At 42.2% G+C, this 23537-nt stretch overlaps 1 protein-coding gene across 1 annotated transcript in view; it reads right to left on the bottom strand.

Moving 5' to 3' along the window:
• oprl1 (opiate receptor-like 1) overlaps positions 1 to 23537 on the bottom strand; it is a 150464-nt gene that overhangs the window by 112349 nt on the left and 14578 nt on the right. Inside the window, 1 exon segment of the mRNA XM_075475397.1 lies at positions 22694 to 22927. Within this exon segment, the coding sequence (XP_075331512.1) occupies positions 22694 to 22893 (200 nt within the window). The 5' untranslated portion in view covers positions 22894 to 22927.

The following is a 23537-nucleotide window of genomic DNA, read 5'->3' as shown; positions in this document are numbered from 1 at the left end:
CTAAATGTGGGTAAGGAATGATTAGATAATGCCACATGCACCATGGATGTTGGAATTACAGCTTTTCAGGTCTTAAAATTATCTGGACTGCGTAAAAAGAATATCGAATTGCTTTCTTTGATGTTTAATTCATTGTTGTCCAGTATTGAGTTAGTCATCTTCCTGCTTCTTCCTGCGGACGCTTACTCTACTTGCTTTGCTTATTTTATAGATTTTATGGTGATTATTTTTTTTTTCCCTTTTTTCCATGTGAGCCTATCTGCAATAGCTTCTGGACACTTATAATTCTCTGGGATTAAAGTTTTTTTTAACTGAAACAGCAACATTTTTTATAGTTCTTTATCTTCAGCGCTCCGTGTGTGTGGCCTATACACAGCTGAAGCCTGATTTACAGTGTCTGGGCACCTAGCACTCAGCTAAAGCTAAATAGCCTGGAAAGGTGCTAACCGTTAGGCTAACTAGCAGCAAGATGCCTCCCTTCTCCACAGATGACTACTACAGCCTCCTGCAGAAGATTGCAGTACTGGAGACAAAAATCCATCGCTTAGAAGTAAATGTGGAGGTAAATGGACTGTGTGGAAATGAAACAACCTCGCCATTGATTCAGAATAGTGGAGACGAGCAAGCTAACACACAGCTAAGGAGCACAGATAACGCGACCAAGAAAGCAGACTCTGTGCACTATAATAAATCATCGAATAATAATCATGCAAAACCAAAAAGTAAATCATGTCTCCTGGAAGTGGGAGGACGTCTCACAGGCAGGGCACAGCGAGCTGAAATATGTGAAACCGACTGGCCTTCACTTCCCACCAGACAGAGGAGCTCTTCTGCCCCTGTACATGGGAGGAAACAGGACTGGACATCCGTGAATGGGAAGGTTAACAACAAACCTCCAAAACAACCGAGCGTGAAACTGCAGAACAGATTTGCTCCACTATCGAAGGACTCTGGATCTCTATTGGATGACCATCCATCCCAAAGCAGCAAGGCAAGGACTGAAAACCTGTCAGAAAGTAAAAGGCCACAGGGAAAGCTAAAGGCTGGGCCTGAAACTGATTGTGGGTGACTCTGCCGTAAATAATGTACAAAGGATGTGCGGTAAGCACACTAAAGTCCTCGGCTTTCCCAGAGATATGGTCAACGATCTGAAGGAGAGAATTTCTGAAATTGCAGATGAATATCCAACTGTGACAAACATCGTTCTGCGTACAGGGTCAAACGATGTGTCCAAGCAACAATCTGGGGTTGTGAAACGGGACTTTATTGGAGCTCGCTGAATGCAGCTGTATTCATCAGCGGACCTGTACCACCCGTCAGAGGAGAGGAAAGGTTCAGCAGGTTGTTGGCACTGAATAAATGGCTTTTATCAGCATGTGCTGACCACTCAGTGCATTTTATTCATAATTTTCACATTTTTCGGGAACCCAGGCATCTTTTGAAGGCAAATGGATTTAATTTTAACAAGACAGGGGTGAAACTGCTCAGCTCCAACTTATTTTACTTCCTACGTCATCCATCTGTGCTCGGTGCCAAGACTGAGATAAACCAGGAGTTATCTCATAGAGAGGAACTAACAAAGCCCAGCAGAAACCCTGAGGAGGAACTCCATCTGCCCCCACCCGGGAAGAACTTCGGAAAGGAGAGACATCAGAGGCAAGAAGAGGAGTCCTTATTTGCCCCCAACCCTCTCAACAGCACCAATGACCAGGACCAGGGACCAGGACCTTCCCCAGGCCCCCAAAGCCCTGACAGGTCATGGCGCTCCTCACCCTCCCTTTCTGCCTCCTCCCCTCACCTGAAATTCACTGAGCAGATGATGGAGCGGGTCAACGCTGGGCTCAGATCTACCCCCCAGCCCAATCCCTTTTTGCCCCCCATAAAGCCCCCACCAGAGCGGCCAAAGGTTCGCCACCGAGCCCCGCCCCCTCCTGTCCCTCCACGCCGCCATCATGTTCTGTCTCCGCAGTCTGATGTGTGATGTGTGGAGGGTCCGCAGTCTGATGTGTGATGTGTGGAGGGTCCGCAGTCTGATGTGTGGAGGGTCCGCAGTCTGATGTGTGATGTGTGGAGGGTCCGCAGTCTGATGTGTGATGTGTGGAGGGTCCGCAGTCTGATGTGTAGAGGGTCCGCAGTCTGATGTGTAGAGGGTCCGCAGTCTGATGTGTGATGTGTGGAGGGTCCGCAGTCTGATGTGTGATGTGTGGAGGGTCCGCAGTCTGATGTGTGATGTGTAGAGGGTCCGCAGTCTGATGTGTGATGTGTAGAGGGTCCGCAGTCTGATGTGTGATGTGCGGAGGGTCCGCAGTCTGATGTGTGATGTGTAGAGGGTCCGCAGTCTGATGTGTGGAGGGTCCGCAGTCTGATGTGTGATGTGTGGAGGGTCCGCAGTCTGATGTGTGATGTGTGGAGGGTCCGCAGTCTGATGTGTGATGTGTAGAGGGTCCGCAGTCTGATGTGTGATGTGTAGAGGGTCCGCAGTCTGATGTGTGGAGGGTCCGCAGTCTGATGTGTGATGTGTGGAGGGTCCGCAGTCTGATGTGTGATGTGTAGAGGGTCCGCAGTCTGATGTGTGATGTGTAGAGGGTCCGCAGTCTGATGTGTGGAGGGTCCGCAGCCTGATGTGTGATGTGTGGAGGGTCCGCAGTCTGATGTGTGATGTGTAGAGGGTCCGCAGTCTGATGTGTGATGTGTGGAGGGTCCGCAGTCTGATGTGTGATGTGTAGAGGGTCCGCAGTCTGATGTGTGATGTGTGGAGGGTCCGCAGTCTGATGTGTGATGTGTGGAGGGTCCGCAGTCTGATGTGTGATGTGTAGAGGGTCCGCAGTCTGATGTGTGATGTGTGGAGGGTCCGCAGTCTGATGTGTGATGTGTAGAGGGTCCGCAGTCTGATGTGTGGAGGGTCCGCAGTCTGATGTGTGATGTGTGGAGGGTCCGCAGTCTGATGTGTGATGTGTAGAGGGTCCGCAGTCTGATGTGTGATGTGTAGAGGGTCCGCAGTCTGATGTGTGGAGGGTCCGCAGCCTGATGTGTGATGTGTGGAGGGTCCGCAGTCTGATGTGTGATGTGTAGAGGGTCCGCAGTCTGATGTGTGATGTGTGGAGGGTCCGCAGTCTGATGTGTGATGTGTAGAGGGTCCGCAGTCTGATGTGTGATGTGTGGAGGGTCCGCAGTCTGATGTGTGATGTGTGGAGGGTCCGCAGTCTGATGTGTGATGTGTAGAGGGTCCGCAGTCTGATGTGTGATGTGTAGAGGGTCCGCAGTCTGATGTGTGATGTGCGGAGGGTCCGCAGTCTGATGTGTGATGTGTAGAGGGTCCGCAGTCTGTGTGATGTGTAGAGGGTCCGCAGTCTGATGTGTGATGTGTAGAGGGTCCGCAGTCTGATGTGTGATGTGTAGAGGGTCCGCAGTCTGATGTGTGATGTGTAGAGGGTCCGCAGTCTGATGTGTGATGTGTGGAGGGTCCGCAGTCTGATGTGTGATGTGTGGAGGGTCCGCAGTCTGATGTGTGATGTGCGGAGGGTCCGGGCTGCAAGGATTATGGCAGCTGTGACTTTTCCCAGGACAAGCTGGGACCCGGTTTATCAGAAGGTTTTAACATTTCTGTACTTTTAGGTGACAGAAGGAGAAATGTGGCCCAGTCAGAACACAGAGAGCTGCACTCTGAAAGATCTTTAAATAAAGTAAACATACCTGGTGTGCCACAGGCTGCTCCCAAACACCAGGGGGGAAATAATACCTCTAAAACACTCAAGTTGGCTTTATTAAACGTTAGGTCTTTAGCTGGAAAACATTTTTAATGAATGATTTTAACACTGAGCACACCCTGGATTTTATGGTTTTAACTGAAACTTGGTTAGAGCAAAATAACAGTGCTGCTGTTCTCATTGAGTCGACCCCTCCTGGTTCCAGCTTTATCAGCGAGGCCAGAGTGAGCAGGAGAGGAGGAGGGGGGGCAGTCTTATTTAATGAATCATTTCAATGGAAGCCGAAGCAGTTATCTCCTGGAAGTTTTCAGTCCTTTGAATATGTGGCTGTACAGCTGAAGGCCTCATCCAGAGTCCTGTTTCTGAATGTTTACAGGCCCCCCAAATACTGGGCAGACTTTTTTGATGACCCAGTGAACTGCTCTCTATGATCTGCGCTGACTTTGACTGTAATTATTGTTGGTGATTTTAACATCCATGTGGACAACCCTCAGGACAAAGGGACTAAAGACCTGAGGAACACTCTGTTACATGCTGAGTCAGCCCAAAGTTGTCCAGAGGCCACGCACAATAGGGGCCACACTCTAGACTTACTGAGGGTCTGAGCATTTCAAAGGTTACTGTGTCTGATGTGGGCCTGTCTGATCATTCCTGTGTTTTCTTTGAGAGTACGATTTCACTGCACACAAATGTCTCAACAGCAGTGATCTCGAAACGGTGTAGAACTGAAAACAGTAGTGAGATCTTTAACCAGGTCTTCTCTTTAACACCTGCCCTGTCCGGGGCTTCAGTCAATGAGCTCGTCAGTAGCTTCGATGCTAAAATGTTAAATGTTATGGATGCTATTGCTCCCATTAAAGGATAAGACCGGTTTTTTGACATTGGGCCCTTGATTTCACATTATAACATGATGTTCTACTCACCCCTGCTTGTTGTTGAACATTTGGAGCTGTTCCGAAGATATTCGAGAGGCGTCTGGCTGCTCTCTTGAGATATTCGGCCATGAAACGGTTTCCTATGGGCAAGCTTATACAGGCACAAACTATGCTGTTTATAATTTATTAATTACTGTACACTAGCACTGATAACGTGGAGGTGCGTCGCTTACTTAAAAAAAATCCGGGTTACTAATTTTGAATTTTAGCCGAATGAATAAATAGGCAGCAGGTCTGTGGGCTGTCTGTGGTAGTAGCACCACGAGGACGTCAGTAACACCCACTTTACGACAAAAAAATCAAAATTACAGTCACCCGGATTTTTTTAAGTAAGCGACGTACCTCCACGTTATCAGTGCTAGTGTAGAGTAATTAATAAATTATAAACAGCATAGTTTGTGCCTGTATAAGCTTGCCCATAGGAAACCGTTTCATGGCCGAATATCTCAAGAGAGCAGCCAGACGCCTCTCGAATATCTTCGGAACAGCTCCAAATTACCAACAACAAGCAGGGGTGAGTAGAACATCATGTTATAATGTGAAATCAAGGGCCCAATGTCAAAAAAACGGTCTTATCCTTTAAGGTGAAGGTTATCTCTGGAAGGTAGAAGTCTCCATGGCCAAATTCCACACGAGTGAAAAATGGGAAAAGAGTGTCGGAAAGCTGAGCGCAGATGGAGAAAAACAAATCTCCAGGTTCATTATAACATCTATAAAGAGAAACTTATAATTTACAACTGAGAAATGCAAGAAAGTCCTACTTCTCTTACATCCGTAGATCCAGAAGTATGGCGATCATACACCAACAGAGAGTTGCTATTGTAACTAAGATAGAAAGCAATGATATATGGAGATTGAAATGAAAAACGGCAACATCCACACTTGTTTTGCCTTCTCATGTCGTCAGCGTGCACCTCCTAATTGGCTCAGTCGTGTCCCTCTCTTCTCTCCATGGACTGTAAACATCCACTTCATATTTTTCTTCTGTGGCTGTTTCCTCCTTCATCCCTCTCTCACACTATTCTGTTGTCTCTGCTTCATTCGTTTTCTTTTCCTTCACCTGCATCCCTTCGTCGCTCCTCAACTTGAACATTATCACCTTTTTTCCTGAATGAATTAGATTTAAGCATTTTCATTACTTTTTGTTTAAGGCTTTGTTACTACTTTGGCAAGGCAAGGCATCTTTATTTATACAGCGCATTTCATACCACAGGCAACTCAATGTGCTTTACATAAAGACAAGGCATTTAAAATAACAGCATAAAGCAGCATAAAAACAAGCAATTTAAAGAGAAAAAATAAATAAATAGAATAAAAATTAAAAGCAATCAAAGAAGAGGGGAAAAATAAAAATATAAACTCAACCATAAACACACCGAAAGAGAAATGTTTTTAACCTGGATTTAAAAGTGCTTGCACTTTTTAGGCTTTATACACATATATGTGTGTGTGTATAAACAAACCAATTATTTTATTTATTTTTGGGGGGGGTTTTTATGCCTTTAATGATAGGACAGTTGGAGAGAGACAGGAAGCAGGGGGCAGAGAGAGGGGGAAGACATTGTAGCAGTCACAGTGCCGTGTGGATTAAGAGTTTTTCAAACTTTGACAAAACCAACATTCCTGTGGGGGATGTTTACGTATGTGGATAAAAACCAGATCTTCATTTTCTTTCCACAAAGGAAAAAGAGACAGAAACTGCCTGATTTACGTTAACCTTCTACCCTTTTGAGAGTTTTTGGGGAGTCGAACTCGCAACAGACGCTCTCCATAAATTGGGATAAACTCGAATGAACAAAGAACCTTTCTGTTGGAGATGTTGGAGACTTACTATCTTATCTTCACCATAAATCGCGGTTGACATATTAACACCCTCTCCCACCAGAGAAAGAGACCAGATGGCTACATACGAACTGAGAAGACTTCACTAAGACTCACTTTTAGTCGAATCTTAAAACTATATTAAATGTGTTTGATAACCGTATACAATTTCTTTCAGGTTTCCAGCTTGATCACAAGACGCATATAGAGACAATTTGTACGATTCTGGCTTAAATATTGACAAAGAACTGATCTTGGTTGGAAATGCCCAACCTGCCTGATGGAACCACATTGCCCCTAGTGGTCTGCAGTGTTGATTAGTTGAACATTTAAATCCCAGAGGACTCAGTAAAATGGACAAGATATATGCAACAATTAACTTTTAACGATGTCCCTTCGGTCTCTATTTGGTATTTGTTTGGTATCCCCATTGTTAACACAGAAAATTAACATTGTGTGGTTCACTATTCATATGTCACGATTTCATAGATATTCATCTGAATTTTGAAAGTCATAATCATCAATTACGTTGTGTGTTATTTTGATGTCTTTATATTGCAAGTCTATGTTATATCTTTAATCTGCATATCTTAACAAGATGTGGTGTTTCAGAATCACCGAGACAAATGTTCTATGAGACAGAGTAAGGGAGAAATAACAGTTTCTTTGTCTCATCCAGAAATCCCCATATAGCACAGATCACCTTACACAGTTCAGGCATATCATTGGCTGAAAGAGTAGTGTAAGTTTACGTCACGCCCCGCCTCCGAGAGTCAAAACCCTGAGCCCGCGAAAAACACAGTCTCTCGCTCTCGTCCTCTCGTTTTCTCGCTTCAGGCGTCTTGTTTCTGGCTTCATGCCACTTGTTCCAGAAGAGTTCCAACCCAGAGTTTCAGAAGGAGATTTGAGCAGAGAACAGTTGCTCAGAGAGATTTGGAGATGATTTGAGAAGGAGAGAAGAGCTCACCAGAGTTTGGGAGTTTTCCCATAATCTCAGGAGAGAGCGGAAAGACGTGAGGATGAGCGATGCAGAGGACGACCGGAGGAAGCCCTCCAGAACCCAGTGAGACCCCGGAGACGAGAAAGAAAGACCCGAACAAAGATAAGAACAGGATGAAGTTTTCCTACCAAGAAAACCAACTCCAAGCAACCTTTTATTAATCTTCTGTGAACTTAAGTTCGCTTCATCAGAGAAAGCAGCAACGGACCAACTCTGACACTCGGAGGATTCGATCATCTAACCACAGCCCTCGGCACCATCGTTCCCGTTTCCCGGTGAAAAGAAGCAACTGAGAAGTCCGCTAAAGTCAGCCACCACAGCCAGGAAGGCCCAGAGAGCGGAAGAGAAATCCCCTCGGACCCCGCGTGGCCGCTGCCGTGTTCCGAGCTGACTAAGCAGAACTTCAGCACAGTAAGACCGACCCGTTTTCACCTTAAAGTGGGTTTGATGGATGTCTCGAGGCTTTCACAGAATGATACATTAATCCGAAATGTCAGTATTTAGCGTCAAATAGTCAGCCAACCTAAACTATTTGAATGAATCCAGTATCTCTCCATTCCCCATATTTTATTTTCCATTCACTAAGTGTTTTATATAATCACCCATATTCAATGTGTCAGTATTCAATGCATCTCCTGTTTGTTTAAAGGTTCATGTTTTGGTCATATCATTTTAATAAATAGTTCATATATCTATATATATATGTTATAATCACAGATTGTGTCGTATGCTTTCTTTACGTAATGTCTGTCCAACCAAACGAGAACTTTCACGAAAGTAGCGAGATATGAGACTGATTATTAATTGATTATTAATTGATTATTAACTGATTGTTAATTGATTATTAATTGATTATTAACTGATTATTAATTTAACATACCAGGATCGTAAGATTGTAACAGTTTTCCTACCTGACTGTAACTAACGTTAAGATACCGGTAGGTGGTGCCCTTAATTCGAGGTTTAAGATAAATCCATATATATAATTACCCGAGCACGCTACAACATGCAGTAAAGGGCTGCTTGGTGCGGGACTCGAACCGGGGCCCGCTGCAGTGAGGACTGTAGCCTCTGCACATGGGGCAGCTGCTGTACCCACTACGCCACCGACCGCCCCTAAAAAAACCAATTTAAAATCGTGAAAGCATCTTAGTAAATGTGAAACCATTAGTAGTAGCAGAAGCTTTTTTTTAATGTAGGAATGTTTATGGTTTTCATTCTGTGATACTGTTACAAATTACATTTTGTAAAAAAATTTAAATGTGTGTATTACACATTTAAAATGTGTGACGGATGGTATCCCATCACAGAAGAGAACCAAGTTTGAATCCCATCTGATCCATTATTTCCCTCTGCTTCCCTGTCAGTTGTACTTGGTTAGGGTTGGTGTAAAATGGTAAGGCTTAAATATCACAAAATATATGATTGAGGTTAGGGATTAAAAGAAATACATGGTTTGGTTTAAAGTTAATATAATGGTTATGGGTTCACATCATACTGTCTAAACGCCTACTGATACAAAACAGGCAATAAAAAATTTGACCAAAATTTCCCAATTTCTTAATTTCCGCCTTCATTGTGACAGAGTTTCTTGGCAAACTGGGCTGGAGTAGTGCCTCGCCTGGAACACAAGATTCCCCTGACGCTTCCAGAGTGCAGCTGTACAATGTATCATTGTATAGATTGTATAATTAGATTTTTTTTCTCCAAGGGTTGACGCTATTTTGATGCAGGGGGCTGAGAAAGGCTGAAGATGTACTAAACTGTACAACATAGATCAGACTGTTGTTATGGAAACAGAGCCCTATTTTCTAGCAGACATCCCTTGACGTTGCAGTTTTCCCTTGAAAAAAAAAAAAGAAAGAAAGAAATGCTCCATGGGGACACAACTTCAGCTCAACATTTACCATCTCTTCTCTCTCTTTCTCTGGTATATATTTAATCCCGGGTAGTTTTTTTCTCCCCCACCTGTCCACCTTTCTTTCTGTTGCACTGAACAGATGCTCAGGACTTCCTATTGTAGCTCTTGCAATGAGCCAGACGGACAACTTGAATGCAGCATACTACTGCTCAAACTTAAAACTTCTTTTTAGGCACTGTCTGCTTATAACATGTTACTGTCAGAAAAAGTGCTGATACATGCCTAGGGAAACAAAATAAAAGACATACTTTGATACACAGAGGCGTTATATGGTCATTCCAATGACTGCATGGTGCCCAAGTTCAAAACAAGCCCAGATCATCAGCCCTTCACCACCGTGCTTGACAGCTGGTATGAGGTGTTTGTGCTGATATGCTGTGTTAGGTTTCCTCCAAACGTGCTGCTGTGCATTATGAGCAAACGTCTCCACTTTGGTCTGGTCTGTCCAAAGGACATCGGGCCTCATGCAACAACCGTTCGTACGCACAGATTTGTTCTTAAATCGTGCGTACGAGTGATTTAGGAGAATTTGCGCATTCACCCATCTTTCCGTATTTTACGTTTTCTTTCAGGTATGAATAGAATTTACGAGTGATCCAGACCTGTCGTAGGAGTTTCATAAAATAGTCCGCTGTTATTCCATTGACTAATGGATTGTATATTTAATTATTTTCAAAGTCAAAGTCAAAGTTGCTTTATTGTCAATTTCTTCACATGCCGAAACATACAAAGGAATCGAGAGGACGTTTCACACACTCTCACAGTGACATATAAAGTGCACAGGCACAACAGATAGGACAGGACATATCAATACAAGTAAACATTCAGGGCACACAGGTAAGACATATACTAAGCTAAAACTAAAAGAGCCAATAAAAAATGTATATAAAAAAATATGCAGTGTGGTTGGTATGTATAAGTTATGTACACGTTAAGTATAAGTTAAGTTAGCAGCATAGTTATGGTTGTGGTATTGCAAAAACGGCAGTATGGAACATAATAACAGCGATAAAAGGTGATAAAAGTGCAGGAGACGGTTTGTTGCAGAGTCCTGAGTCCGGGGGGGGGGGGGGGTTCAGCTTCCAGTCAGTCTGGAGGATCTGGCTGGGGGGAGTGATGGGAGAGAGTTCAGTTTGAAGCAAACATAAATAAATATATACATTATACCCCATAATGATGCTGACATTATTCTGTTTGACTTATATTATGCACTAATTGAAGGTTAATTTGACTCTGTATACAACAAGGTCAATGGGAAGCGTAACCAGCGGCTGATTTTCTACTTTTGGATGCCTTAGTGCGTCAGGCTCTTGAAGAGAGCGTGTAGATATCCTTGCGGAGACAGACGAATGGCTGACATCGTGATTTAGATTCCCAAGGACTGTGCTGCTGCAAATATGCAACTTGCTAGAGCCACAACTCCAGAGAGAAACACGCCGATCAAACCCAATTCCACCACACGTCCAGGTCCTCACCACCCTTGGATTTTTGGCCACTGGAACCTTTCAGAGGGAGATTGGAGACAGATCGGGGGTGTCCCAGTCCTCTGTGAGTCGTGCGCTCCCCTTGGTCATCAAAGCTCTCATCAGTTTATCACCCATGGTACATCAGATTCCCATACACCGCTGTCCAACAAGTACAGATTAAGAGGGACTTTCATCCCGTGGCTGGACTGCCAAATATAATCGGAGCAATAGACTGCACACATATACGCATCAAAGCCCCCGTGCCCCTGTTGTGGAGCGCACTGAGCTGAAGGCGAGGTGGGGCTGTCTGGATACAGGGGGGGGGGGGGGAGAGGGGGGGGGGGGGGACTGCTCTATAGCCCAGAGAAGGCATGCCAGATTTGCACAATATTGCCATGAACGAGGGTCTCCTACTACCTGAACCAGCCGAGGCAGACCAGAAGGTGTGGTGCCAGAAGACCCCCCTCATGGACTGTCCCATCAAAGTGCCATCATGATGAGGCAACAACTGATTGCACGGCTTTAGTTGCAGTCATCGAGCGCCTGCCCATGGCGAGACGTTTTTTTTTTAGCCATTTTCATATCAAACCATTTATTTTTTATTTCGGTGACATTACGAACTACAGGTGACACAATTAACAGCACTCCTAATTGCTTCCCATTTCTTGGCTTTAGCAGGTCCCGTAATTCCACTGCTGACACTGCTAAAAATGACAGATTTTCCTTTTTGGATCTCTGAAAGCAGAACTTCAGTCTCAGAGCCCCTAAAGTTGTTCTTTTTGCTCCTTGATGCCATTCTCATGACTCAACACTTCCTGGCACAGGAGAGAGGAAGCACAGCTCCTAATATGGTATCATTTTGGGCGTGGAGTATGCAAATCTACTATCCTCGTGCACGTGCACCGTAAATACGCACGGGTGGCATTCATCATTTACGCAGGTCGTTTACACACTTTTTCCGAAGTTAAGAGCGTTTGTTGAATCTGACGTGGCGTGTTCGTACGAAACCTTCGCACGAGAAAAGTGAGAGAAATTTAGAATAAAAATATGAAAATGTTCTTGCATGAGGCCCAATGTTCCAGAAGTCTTGTGGTTTGTTCAGATTGTTCAGAATGCAGCTTTGCAAACCTAAGCTGTGCTGCCATGTTCTTTTTAGAGAGAAGAGGCTTTCTCCTGCAGTCCTTCCAAACATAAAGGTATTATATAAATACCTTTATGTTTGGTATTATGGAACTGTGGTCCATCTTCAGGCATAAGTGAGCTTGTGAGGGAGATGTGAGACTAAAAACCTGCTACATCTTCTGGATAAGATTGCAGTCCAAGGATTAACCACAATCCATTATCTTAATACTGGGTCCAGTTGGATATCATTGGGCCCCAGTCTAAAGTATTTGTAATAATTTGACATTTATTTTAATCCAAGGTGATGCTCTTACCTGACTGAATCTGAGATTATTCATTAATACTTTCATGCTTTATTCTTCTTTCTATGTCATAGCCAATATCATATTCCTGTTCACTAATGTATGCATAATGTAGATACACACCCTGTACTCATACAGTGATGTAAAAATATACACATAAAATTGGATTTCAGACTTATTATACTGCAGTTGTCATGGTTTCCAGCTCACTTCCTATGCCGACCTCCTTTCTGGCCATCAACACTAATCATTCTCACCCGTCCTCTCCCCTTCATATTTAGGTCTAACTTCTTGGAAGTTCACTCTCCAGCATTAACCTGTCTTATTATCTAGTGTTACCGGACCCTGGACCTGTTTTTGACCCTGATCTCTGATCGGCTCTGTAAGTTTTTTGACTTGTCTCTCAGATTTTGCCTTTGGATTATACATCTTGGATATTGCTGGAGCCTTTGGACTGGACCTTGGACTGGACCTGGATTTTTTATTCTTGCTTGCTCCCTCAACTTGTTAATGAATGAGTTTTTTTCTCTTCAGTGTGGACTGGACTCCTGTGCTTTCTTAATCATCTTGTGTTTGGATAAAGGCACTTGGGCTCCTCAGTACTGGGACCCCCTCACCTGCCACCTACCTGCACCAATAAACCTTTTTGAACTCGCCTCCTCTGTCGGTCATCTTTGAGCCCAATTACCACTCAATCGTTACAGCAGTGACTTGAATGCTTTTTTTTATGTCTAATTTGATCAAATATTCTAATTTGAAATAATTCACAGCATTGCCAATTAAAGTCCATCCATCCATTTTCTATACCCGCTCAATCCGTCGGTCAGGTCCCGGGTGGCTGGAGCCTATCCCAGCAGTCATCGGGTGAGAGGCGGGGTACACCCTGGACAGGTGCTAATTAAAGTATCATATATTCTTTGTTGATCAATTGTCCCACAAAGGTCCCTTCACACAGAAACTTGCATATTGAGTCTGAGTTTCACTATTAAAGGAAAAATGGATGGTGAAGCAGTGAGGATGATGGTGGAGTCCTCTCACATCCCCACAGAAGAGGCAAAAAAAAAGTAAACACAAAGTTTATCCAAGCAGCAAGAAGAAACAGATTTTGACTTATTCCGATCATTACCAATGGCGCTTTTCCACTAGCTTGCCACGGTTGTGTTTCCATTACAAGTATACTTCGTGCCTCCTGGACGTCGGCGGGGTCGTCGTAACACGGCTGTGCGTGTTGCTGCTCACCCTGCGGCTTCTTGTCGCACAGAAGGCAAGAGAAGAGAGCCAGAGGAGACTCCTGGCCGCCAGACAAAACAGTATTGAAAAGTACCGGAGAGTTTTGTTACGAGCTTCAAAAAGACGACGTTTGGAGGTAAGCTAACGGTTGCTAACGCTAGCTTTTGTTATTCGCGTTATGACGCTTCCAGTGACGACACTCATCGCCCAATCAGTGGAAGGCAGTCGGCTGACGTCACGTTTTAGTAACGCTTCGGCCCGCTTGGAACCAGGGCTGAGGTGGTACGGAAAATTGTCCCGGTTGCAGGTACGGCGTGCTAGTGGAAACACGCAATAGCGTATAGAGGACAGGTTTCAGTTCATTGCAAGCGTCAGTTTTTGTGATAAACATAAATAATTGATATGCATATATGCATAAATGAAAATGTTGGTAGGCTATTCGTGCCTCATGCCGTGCAGCATGCATCTGTGTGCATCTGTGGTCTGTGCATGCTCGGTGCGCACGCACGCATATCGAACATTCGAACAACTTTACATTAAACACGTGCGATCAGTGCAGCCGAGCTCAGTTGGCTGGAAGCGCTATGAAGGACATTAAAAGAAAAATAGCTTCTGGAGAACTGAAAGTCATGGAAAATGAAAGGGGGAAATCCACTGTGTGCAAACGCTTTAAGCTATAATGGATTATGGTGGATTATGGTGGATAATGGTGCGCTGTCACCAATGTGTATTTACTGATTAGGGTGCGCCGTCTAGCGTTGGTCACTGGTCTCGGGCTTCCGGCGGGCTCGGACACAAATATTTTAATTAATCTCGGGCTCGGGTCGGATTTGAGAACTTTTCTGTCGGTTGAGGGCCGGGCTCGGACAGAAAAATCCGGCCCGAGCCAGGCTCTAGTTTCAGCACGTCAGTGATCCAGTTTAATAGTCTGCTTGGAATTCTGGTAAAGACGCACAAAGAATAGGCCACCAATTTCCCTGTAGCCTCTGCATTATTTTACATTTAGTGCTTGTCAGAGTTCATTTTGGATATGTAGGCTTCTGATATGTACAGTGGCTCTGAGCTGTTAGATAACTCATCATACATTTGACCTAGATTTTAAAAAAAAAAACTAAACCTGTTCCAAAAACTTGATGACAGATGGAAGCTCCAAAATCAGTGTATAAATGTAATTGACATGTGACTTTGTATTTATTCTTTTAACTTTCAGCAGAATCATTTGACAAATGCAAACTTTGTGTTGAAAGACCTTAGCTTTGATGAATGTAGTAAAAGCTTTTAACCAGATTAGGCAATTAAACATGAATATAAAAGGACCAACAGATACTGAAGGACACCTCAATGAAGAAAAAAATCTATCTATCGGTCTTCAATCTATCCATCCATTAACAATAGGGCTGTGCCATATCGTATCGTTTATCGCAATAAGTCCTGTCCACGATGAAAATTTTGTCATATCGCGGTAATAGCGATAATAGATGGCGTGTTTACATATGTGCCGCAACGTGATCATATAGAAGGAGAACAAACATGGCGGAATGCGGAGTTCGAACCTCAGGCGAGGAAGAGTTAAGTGATAAAAAAGGAGCTACCTCCGTAGTATGGACTTGGTTTGGGTTCAGGAAAACTGACGTGAATCAAACGTCTGTTATATGCAGAATATGCAAACAACAAATACAAACAAAGGATGGAAACACCTCAAATTTGTTCCATCACCTGAAACACAATCACGGACGCGAGTATGATGAAAGTCAGAAGTTGCGTGGGGAGAAGGCGTCATCAAGTAAGCAAACCCCTTTAATTCAAAAGGGAATTGTCAGCGCGTTTGCCAGTTGCACACCCTACGATAGAAAAAGCAAACGCTGGGAAGAACTGACAGAGGCGGTGGCATTTTGCTTGGCAAAAGACATGATGCCAATCCAAACAGTGGAGAAGGAGGGGTTCAGGAAAATGATCAATAAAATGGACCACCGATACAACATGCCGTCAAGGAAGTATTTTTCTAAAACGGCCCTACCAGTTATGTATGAGGAGTGTCGCGGTAAGTTAAAAACAACGCTGTCTACAGTGGAGTTTTTTGCCTCAACCACAGACATGTGGAGTAGCCGAGTGACAGAGCCATACATTAGCCTCACGGTCCACTACATAACCAGCGACTGGAGTTTGAACAGCTGCTGCCTCGAAACAAGTTTTTTCCCAGATGACCACACCGGCGAAAACATCGTGAGTGATTTGAAGCAGTTTCTTGAAGCATGGGATCTAGACGAGGGGAGACAGGTGTGCCTGACAACAGACAGTGGAGCTAACGTGGTCAAAGCAATCGCCCTGAACAAGTGGACAAGACTGTCTTGCTTTGGCCATCGTCTACACATTGCTATTGGTAGGTTTACTCTCCATTTCTTTCTCTTAATGTCAGTGTATCCATGCATGCATGTTGAACACGGGGTTAGGGTTAGCTATCTTATCTTACAAAAACAGTTTTAACATTTGACATTTAGGGGAGAATGAGCTAATCTCTAGCTACTACCTGGGTCAACAAGCAAATTACTGCACAATGCAGTTTTCTGAGAGTCACTAACCACTCTCAGACTGCTTGAGCCATATTGTCTAAGTAAGCTGATTTCAACAGGTTTCGCTAGTTTTAGTCGCTAGCATCTCATTCGCGATTAGCTATTGCTGCATAATGCCTCTTTAATCAAATGTTCTTCAGAGACAACTTCCTTTGTTGCCTAGTCACATAACTATACATTTTGTAGAGTAATACATTACAAAAACATTAAAACATACAGACACTGACACAGGCATAAAAGGTCATTATTGTGTGTATTTAATACTATGATGAAATTAATATTTAACTGAACTCTCATTCATTACTTTGTTTGTTTGTTTGTTTTGCAGAGAGAAGCATGAGGGATGCCAGGATTGACAGAGCTGTGGGAGTTTGTAAAAAGGCATTCTCACACAGCTGGAAAAGGCAGCGGGCAATCAGAGATGCTCAAGAAGAAATTGGCATCCCTCAGCAAAAACTGGTGACAGAATCTCCAACACGATGGGGATCAAGACAAAAGATGATACAGTGACTGCTTGAACAAGAAAAGGCCATCACACAAGTCTTAGCTGCTGATAGGTCAACCAGGCATCTTGTGCCTACATGGCAGGACATTGATGTCCTTGGTTCTGTGAGTAAGGCATTAGGGCCTCTCCTTGATTTCACAGATGCCCTCTCTGCTGAAAATTATGTCACTGTGTCATGCTTGAAGCCTGTTCTTCAGCTATTCAACAGTGAGCTGCTACAGGGGAGAGATGAAGACACAGATCTCACCAAGAAAATTAAAAGTTCAACTTCATACTGGACTATCTAAACACCAAGTACAAGGAGCCAGAGATTGAAGAACTGATCAACATTGCCACAATGCTTGATCCACGCTTCCGCACTCAGCATATGAGTCAAGAAGAGATCCTGGTCATCAAAGCCAGAGTAGTCAGAGAGGTGGAGTCCCTTTCTGTCATGCCAAGGGGGGCGGCTGCCCCTGAAAAATCACCTGGATCTACAGGAGAAGCCCACAGTGCATCTAAGAAGCAGAGGAAGAGTCTTGGAAGCTTTTTCAAGAAACCAGCTGTTGAGCCGACAAGCCTTTCCGACACAGAGAAAATTGAGGCTGAATTAAACAGCTATTTGCTTGGTCCACTGACAGATGGTGAGAGCGATCCCCTCGCATGGTGGAAGCTACACGAGGTGAATTTTCCACAGATCAGTCGTACTTGTGTGTCCCTGCCACAAGTACAGCCTCAGAGAGGCTATTCAGTGCTGGGGGAAATATAGTAACATGCCAAAGGTCTGCTCTTAAACCAGCCACAGTTAATATGCTAGTCTTCTTGACCAAAAATCTTAAGGTGTGATGTAGCTTAAAAAAAGACAACAGGACCCCCAGAATCACATGCTTTAGTAGTATGTGTGTGATAACTTGCACTACCTAATTTGTGGCATGTTCCAGCCATAACCTCATTCCACATAAGTTATTTTACTTACAATTTCAGAGTATATCAGTGTTTACATTTTCATCGAACTTGTATTTCATTTGTCAATTTGCTGTTAATTTATCAGGTTGTTTTTGCACTGTTTTGTAGTTTTGTAACTTAACTAAAGACATGTTTGGAATTGTAACTTTTTTTTGTTAATTTATCAGGTTGTGTTTGGACTGTAGTTTTGTAACCTAATGCTTGGCATTGTTACTTTTTGATATCTGTTTGCACTATTTTTTACCACAATTTGTGCCATGATTGTATAAGTGTTTACATTTTCATTTGTTGTCAATTAATAAAATCAGAATCAATGTTTACATTTCAAAATTGTACTTGATTCTAATCATTATTGTGTTTATTTACTGTTCTGATGTTTTGCAGCATAGTAAAAGACAAGTTTGCATTATTTTAACAGTACTGCGTTTTTTACAGAAGAAAAGTATTGGCGTTTCCATTTTCATTGGAATTTTGGCCTACTTAATTGGTATAGTTTAGTCTTTGATGATGGTCAGGAGTAGGTTTTACTTTTTTGGTCATTTATCGTCTTTTTATCGTTATCGCAATAAATACCATGATTTATCGTGATATAGTTTTAAGTCCATTTCGCCCAGCCCTAATTAACAATACCTGCTTATCCTTTTAAAGCGTCACAGGAGACTGGAGCCCATCCCAGCTGAAGGGGAGAGAGAGGCTAACACAGACAACCATAAACATCCACAACAAAGACGCCAGTCTGCCTGCAGTTCTTTGACCTGATGTGAAAGAGATCTGATAAACCTTCTTGTAAACCTGTGAAGCAGAGAACATATTTAGTAATATGTTTAGACACAAAAGGGCTTAGAACGCTCAGGAGACTGTGCAAACAATGTTACTCAGGTGCTCATCTGTACCGGGTGAAGTATAAGTCCAAAAAAAAGGGGGAAAGAGCAGAGGCACTCTGAGATTTTTGTAATATAAAAAAGCCTTTAATATAGCATGGCAAGTTGGTTAAAAACACATGGGCCTACGCGTTGCGGCCATATTGGCCTTCATCAGAGCATGCGTAATATGTTTGTTGGGTAAAAGGCTATTGAGATTAGAGGCCTGCAGAGTAGTTCTTATCTGATCATATCATTTTGCGGAAACCGCCCTTTTAATCTAACTTGACAGTGAACATGGTTACATACACGTCTGAGTAGAGCTGTTGTTACAGCTCAGATGTTCCATAACTGGACCACTATTCTTGTCCATGTGTGTGCAAGAGCACCATAAAATGATTGGCTGTAATACATCAGATGCTGCAATGCTGTGGACTGTGATGTCTAGAAGAAATGTAAAAGAGATTTTTCACATCAGAATCAAGAAAACTTTGAGCATCTTTCAAAACCCATATGGATTGACCTTCTAACGTTCAAAACTACAGAAAGTTCTGAGCACCTTTTCAAACGGAGACCATGAACATGAAAAATGTAAAGAAAAGCATATTTCAGTGTATGCTGACCAGGTGACATCCATGAAAAGTAAGAGGGCTGATCAATATGAAAATGCAAGACTATCCCACAGATTTGGGGAATTGACACTGAGCAGTGAATATGTTCCCATGGTGGACTAAAACTATATTACACTCACTTCTATATAGATTGTGGGTTTTAGATTGCTTGTTTTATTTTTGACTTAAGTTAATCCAGAAGCAGGAGGACAGATGTAGAAAAATCTGATATAGCAGGCACACAGGTGCAGATCCTACGCAATCTCATGACGGATAGAAAAACAGACACACACATGAAAATATGCAGCATTATCACCGTTAAGGCTCAAAAGTTGGACAGTTTCCACACTTCCCTTCCTCAGTTCTGCAGCTCCTGATGTATTAGTAACATTTCAGCAGTCATCATTTCTATTCCCATCGCGATGAGATGAAACTCACAACATTATGATGCCCACAGTTTTATATATATATATATATATATATATATATACGAAAATGCCATATTAAAGAGAATCAGGGGTTGGTGGGTAGTGTTAAAGCCTAGACCTTCGAGCAATCTTTGGTTCGGAATCTTTTCTGCAGTCCTTTTACTTTAATTCCTTCAAATTAAAATGAATTCAAGAATACTTTATTTATCCTAAAGGTACATTATATTTCCTAAAGGTACATTATATATCCTAAAGGTATATTATATTTCAAGTCAAGTCAACTTTATTGTCAAATCTGTATACGTACAGGACATACACAGGATTGAAATTACGTTTCTCTCAGACTCAATAGTGCAGCGGTAACATTTAACTTAACACTTTAATTCACAGCAAAAATAAACTATAGTAACCGGTAAACAGAGTGACAGTACAATGTGGATATATATATATATATATATATATATATATATATATATATACAAAGTCTCTGATATTGACATCAGAAGTAAAGTGGCATATGCAGAAGTAAGTCAAACAAATATATTTATGTGCAAATATATATGTGCAAAGTAAATGTAAAGGTCCTTGATATATTTTTACGATTAAAATTATGGTATGCAGTGGATTTGGAGTAGTGCAAATATAAACGGTAGTGCAAACTGAATGTTCAGACTTGTACAGAGATTTGTGCAAAAACCAGTTCTTAATGAGTTCAGTGTTGAGTTTGTGAGTTATGTAGACTCATTGATTCAGATGTGTGTTTTAAGATGAGGTTAGAGAGGCAGAGCAGGGTATTGGATTAAAAAAAAAATAATTTGAAATCAAGAAAAAAAAAAAAACGTGGAAAGTTGAAGTGTAGCCGAAATCTTAAGAAGTCACGCAAGATGAACTTGGGTACGTTCTGTAAATATGGATATATGTATATAGATATATATACATATCAACCATTTTTCAATACTGGTTGGTTACAGTTTCGGTCATGTGACGCAACATGTTCCTATACAAAAACACAAACAAAACTTTATCATCACAAATTTTTTTAAACCTGGATTGTGAAACTACTATGTATTGACAAATAATTCCATGTCACAATTTCAATTGAGGCTAGACAGCAGTAACGCGTTAAAAGTAATGCGTTACTGTTATCCAATTACCTTTTTCAAGTAACGAGTTAAGTAAGGGATTACAATTGCACAAACAGTAATTAGATTACAGTTACTTTTCCACAAGCAGGCTGCGTTGCTGCGTTACTAAACCGTGATTTTGTTTGTGAGAGCGCCTCATGATAATCACGTATGAGCGCTGCAACGTCAGGACTTGGTGCCGCTGAACTGAAGAAGCTCGTCGCTGGCTATATTGTCGAGCACATATTGTCCATTTCCACTGTAGACTGAATCATTCCGAACAAAAGCGGTGTCAAGCTACCACAGAGAAAGTCATTTGCAGGATACCATGAGAGAGAATGCGACATCAGGGTATCAAGTCTCACGCAGTGAGCGGGACAGTCTCGCTTTTTGGTCTTTTGTCATCTACTCGCGCCACACATTGTATTTCTCACGCTGACGAAAATATAATAATGTATCGCTATGGAAACGGCAGGAAACAAGCACGTCTCCCACGAGTCTGAGCAGAGCAGTTATTAATAACAACACTAATAATATTAATATTATAATTCAAAACTTGAGAGCCCTAAATGACACAATGGTTATTATGCTTATCATTAAGCTATTATGTCAAATCTATATGATGGAATATGCAGAAAGAATAGAATTGGGCTGAAAGGTCTATTGCTTTATAGCGTACACAGGTTGTGCATCATGTTTTTGAAAAGTAACTCAAAGTAACTAAATAAGTAATAAGTAAAGTAGCTGGATTACTTTCTTGGAAAAGTAATCAGTAACTAATTACTATTTCCAAGTAACTTGACTTTCAAGACAACACTGCTGGACAGTCATATCTTACATTTCTTGATATGGCATGATATAATGTGTCTCATTACTGAGCTCTATCAGTGAAAAACAACATGGTCTCTTTCACACACGGAGACACCCACACGAAGCCTCCTGGCATCATATTTCTAAACAAACATCAGTCAGCCTATGCTTGCTTCAGTCAAATCTAATCAAATCTGAAATAGTGACACATTATTTCATAAAACCAGACTGACTTGATTGTATTAATAACATGCCAAGTCATGCCATGTGTCCCTCCTAAATATTTTGTGTTTTTTGTATATCACTGCATGCTATGAACTGTTAAGGAATGACTCTGTGCCCTTTTTTCAACCCTTACCCTTGGCATGTCATTTGAAGATGTGCTTAATGTCTCTCAGGCACCATCATTAGACCAGAGTGCGACCTGAACAGAATCACACAGTGAATAACTCCCTGATAACAATGAGTAATTTACCAATTATGTGCTCATGTGCACTTCTACCAAACTTGACACAACAAAATATGAGCACAACACAGGTGTATCCGTATAAGTTACAGATGCACCAGAAAAAAACAGCTCTTCAATAAAACCCCACACGAAGCACCTTCTAAAAGTGCTGGGGAATTTTGATTTTAAATAAGAGACAACAATCTAGGCATGAAAGGGGCTTAAGGGACCACTGCTGCTGCTCCCCCAACTTATTAGGCCCTGATAACGACTTGATAAAAAGTAACTTGAACTTTTTGTCAGATCTTGAAGAAAATGGTGCAGACATTGACCAGTTGATGTGCAGTTACTTCTTTAAAGGTTTGTAAAAAAATTGCTTTTAAATCATCAACCAACTTTTAAATAACAAACTAATTTTAAGGATATTTCCTTAAATAATTTCATACTGATTTGTCTCTGCCCAGAGAAGCTTGGAGACTAACTTTGTGGTTGCAAACCAACTTCCCACCAACTTAAGGATCAGTTCTCTGAACAGAATTTAAAAAATGTGTTGGAACAAATAATTGTATTGCACTAATATTGACAGTACATGGTGACGGGGGATTGAACCTATGACAAATGAAGTCAAACATAGCAGCTGAAGCAACACTGAGCTGGAGTTGGATTGAAACTAAATAATCTTAACATCTAAAACAACAAAACTGTCAAGTGGTCTTTATTTTGTTTAGACTGGATTATTTATGAATCTATATTTTAATACAGTTATTACTAAATTATTGTAATTCTATAATTGTTTGTTTAGATCGCAGGAGATGGTCGCGTCAACTTTTATGACTCTGTTGGTTTGTTTGAAAAGCGGTTTCAATAAACAAACTATATTCCTCTTACCTTATGATGACATACATGACCAGAAAGTTTCCCACGAGGCCAATGACACAGACGATCATGTAGACAACTACTATGGTGACCTTCACTCCTGTTGGCAGTAAGTTATCGGTCTCATTGTAGATACTGCTGAAGTTGTTGTGGAAAAGCGATTCATTAAAGAGCTGTAGCTCAGCCAGCAGGAAGTCATCTGGGAACTCCATTTCTGACCAAAATAAAATGGGCTCTCCAACCAATCTGAGAGAAAAAAAAGAAACGTTGTTAAATCAAGTGAATCATTGAGCTGTTCAAAGTATAGAATCTCATTCCTGTGCGTATTTAAGTGCACGAGCACGAGGATAGTTAATTTGCACTACTCCACTCCCTAAATAATACCATATAAGGCTACGCTTCCTCTCTCCTGTGCCAGAGGCGCAAAAAGAACTTCATGGGCTCTGAAATTGAAGTTATGGTTTCAGAGATCCAGAAACGAAAAGCTGTCCTTTTTAGCAGTGTCAGCAGTGGAATTACGGGGCCTGCTAAAGCGAAGGAATGGGACAAAATAACGAGTGCTGTTAATCCTGTGGCGCGTATTGCCACAGAAGTAAAGAAAAAGTGGTTTGACATGAAACTGGCTGAAAAAAAACCCATCTTGCTATGGCCAGGCGTTCGATGACTGCAACTGAAAGAGGTCAAGGGGAAACCTGTTCCACCGAGATTGATAAAAGAATACGATCCATAATTGGTGATGTTGCACTGTCAGGCATTTCAGTGGAGGATGTCCCCCTGGACAGGGACTTGAAGTCACGGACAACATGACTGTGAGGATAAGGCCAACAAAGCTGACTGTAATGGTGTGTTTAAAATA

Source organism: Odontesthes bonariensis, chromosome 10, assembly GCF_027942865.1.
Source record: "Odontesthes bonariensis isolate fOdoBon6 chromosome 10, fOdoBon6.hap1, whole genome shotgun sequence".
Lineage (NCBI taxonomy): Eukaryota > Metazoa > Chordata > Actinopteri > Atheriniformes > Atherinopsidae > Odontesthes > Odontesthes bonariensis.
This window is presented reverse-complemented; position numbering and strand designations above follow the sequence as displayed.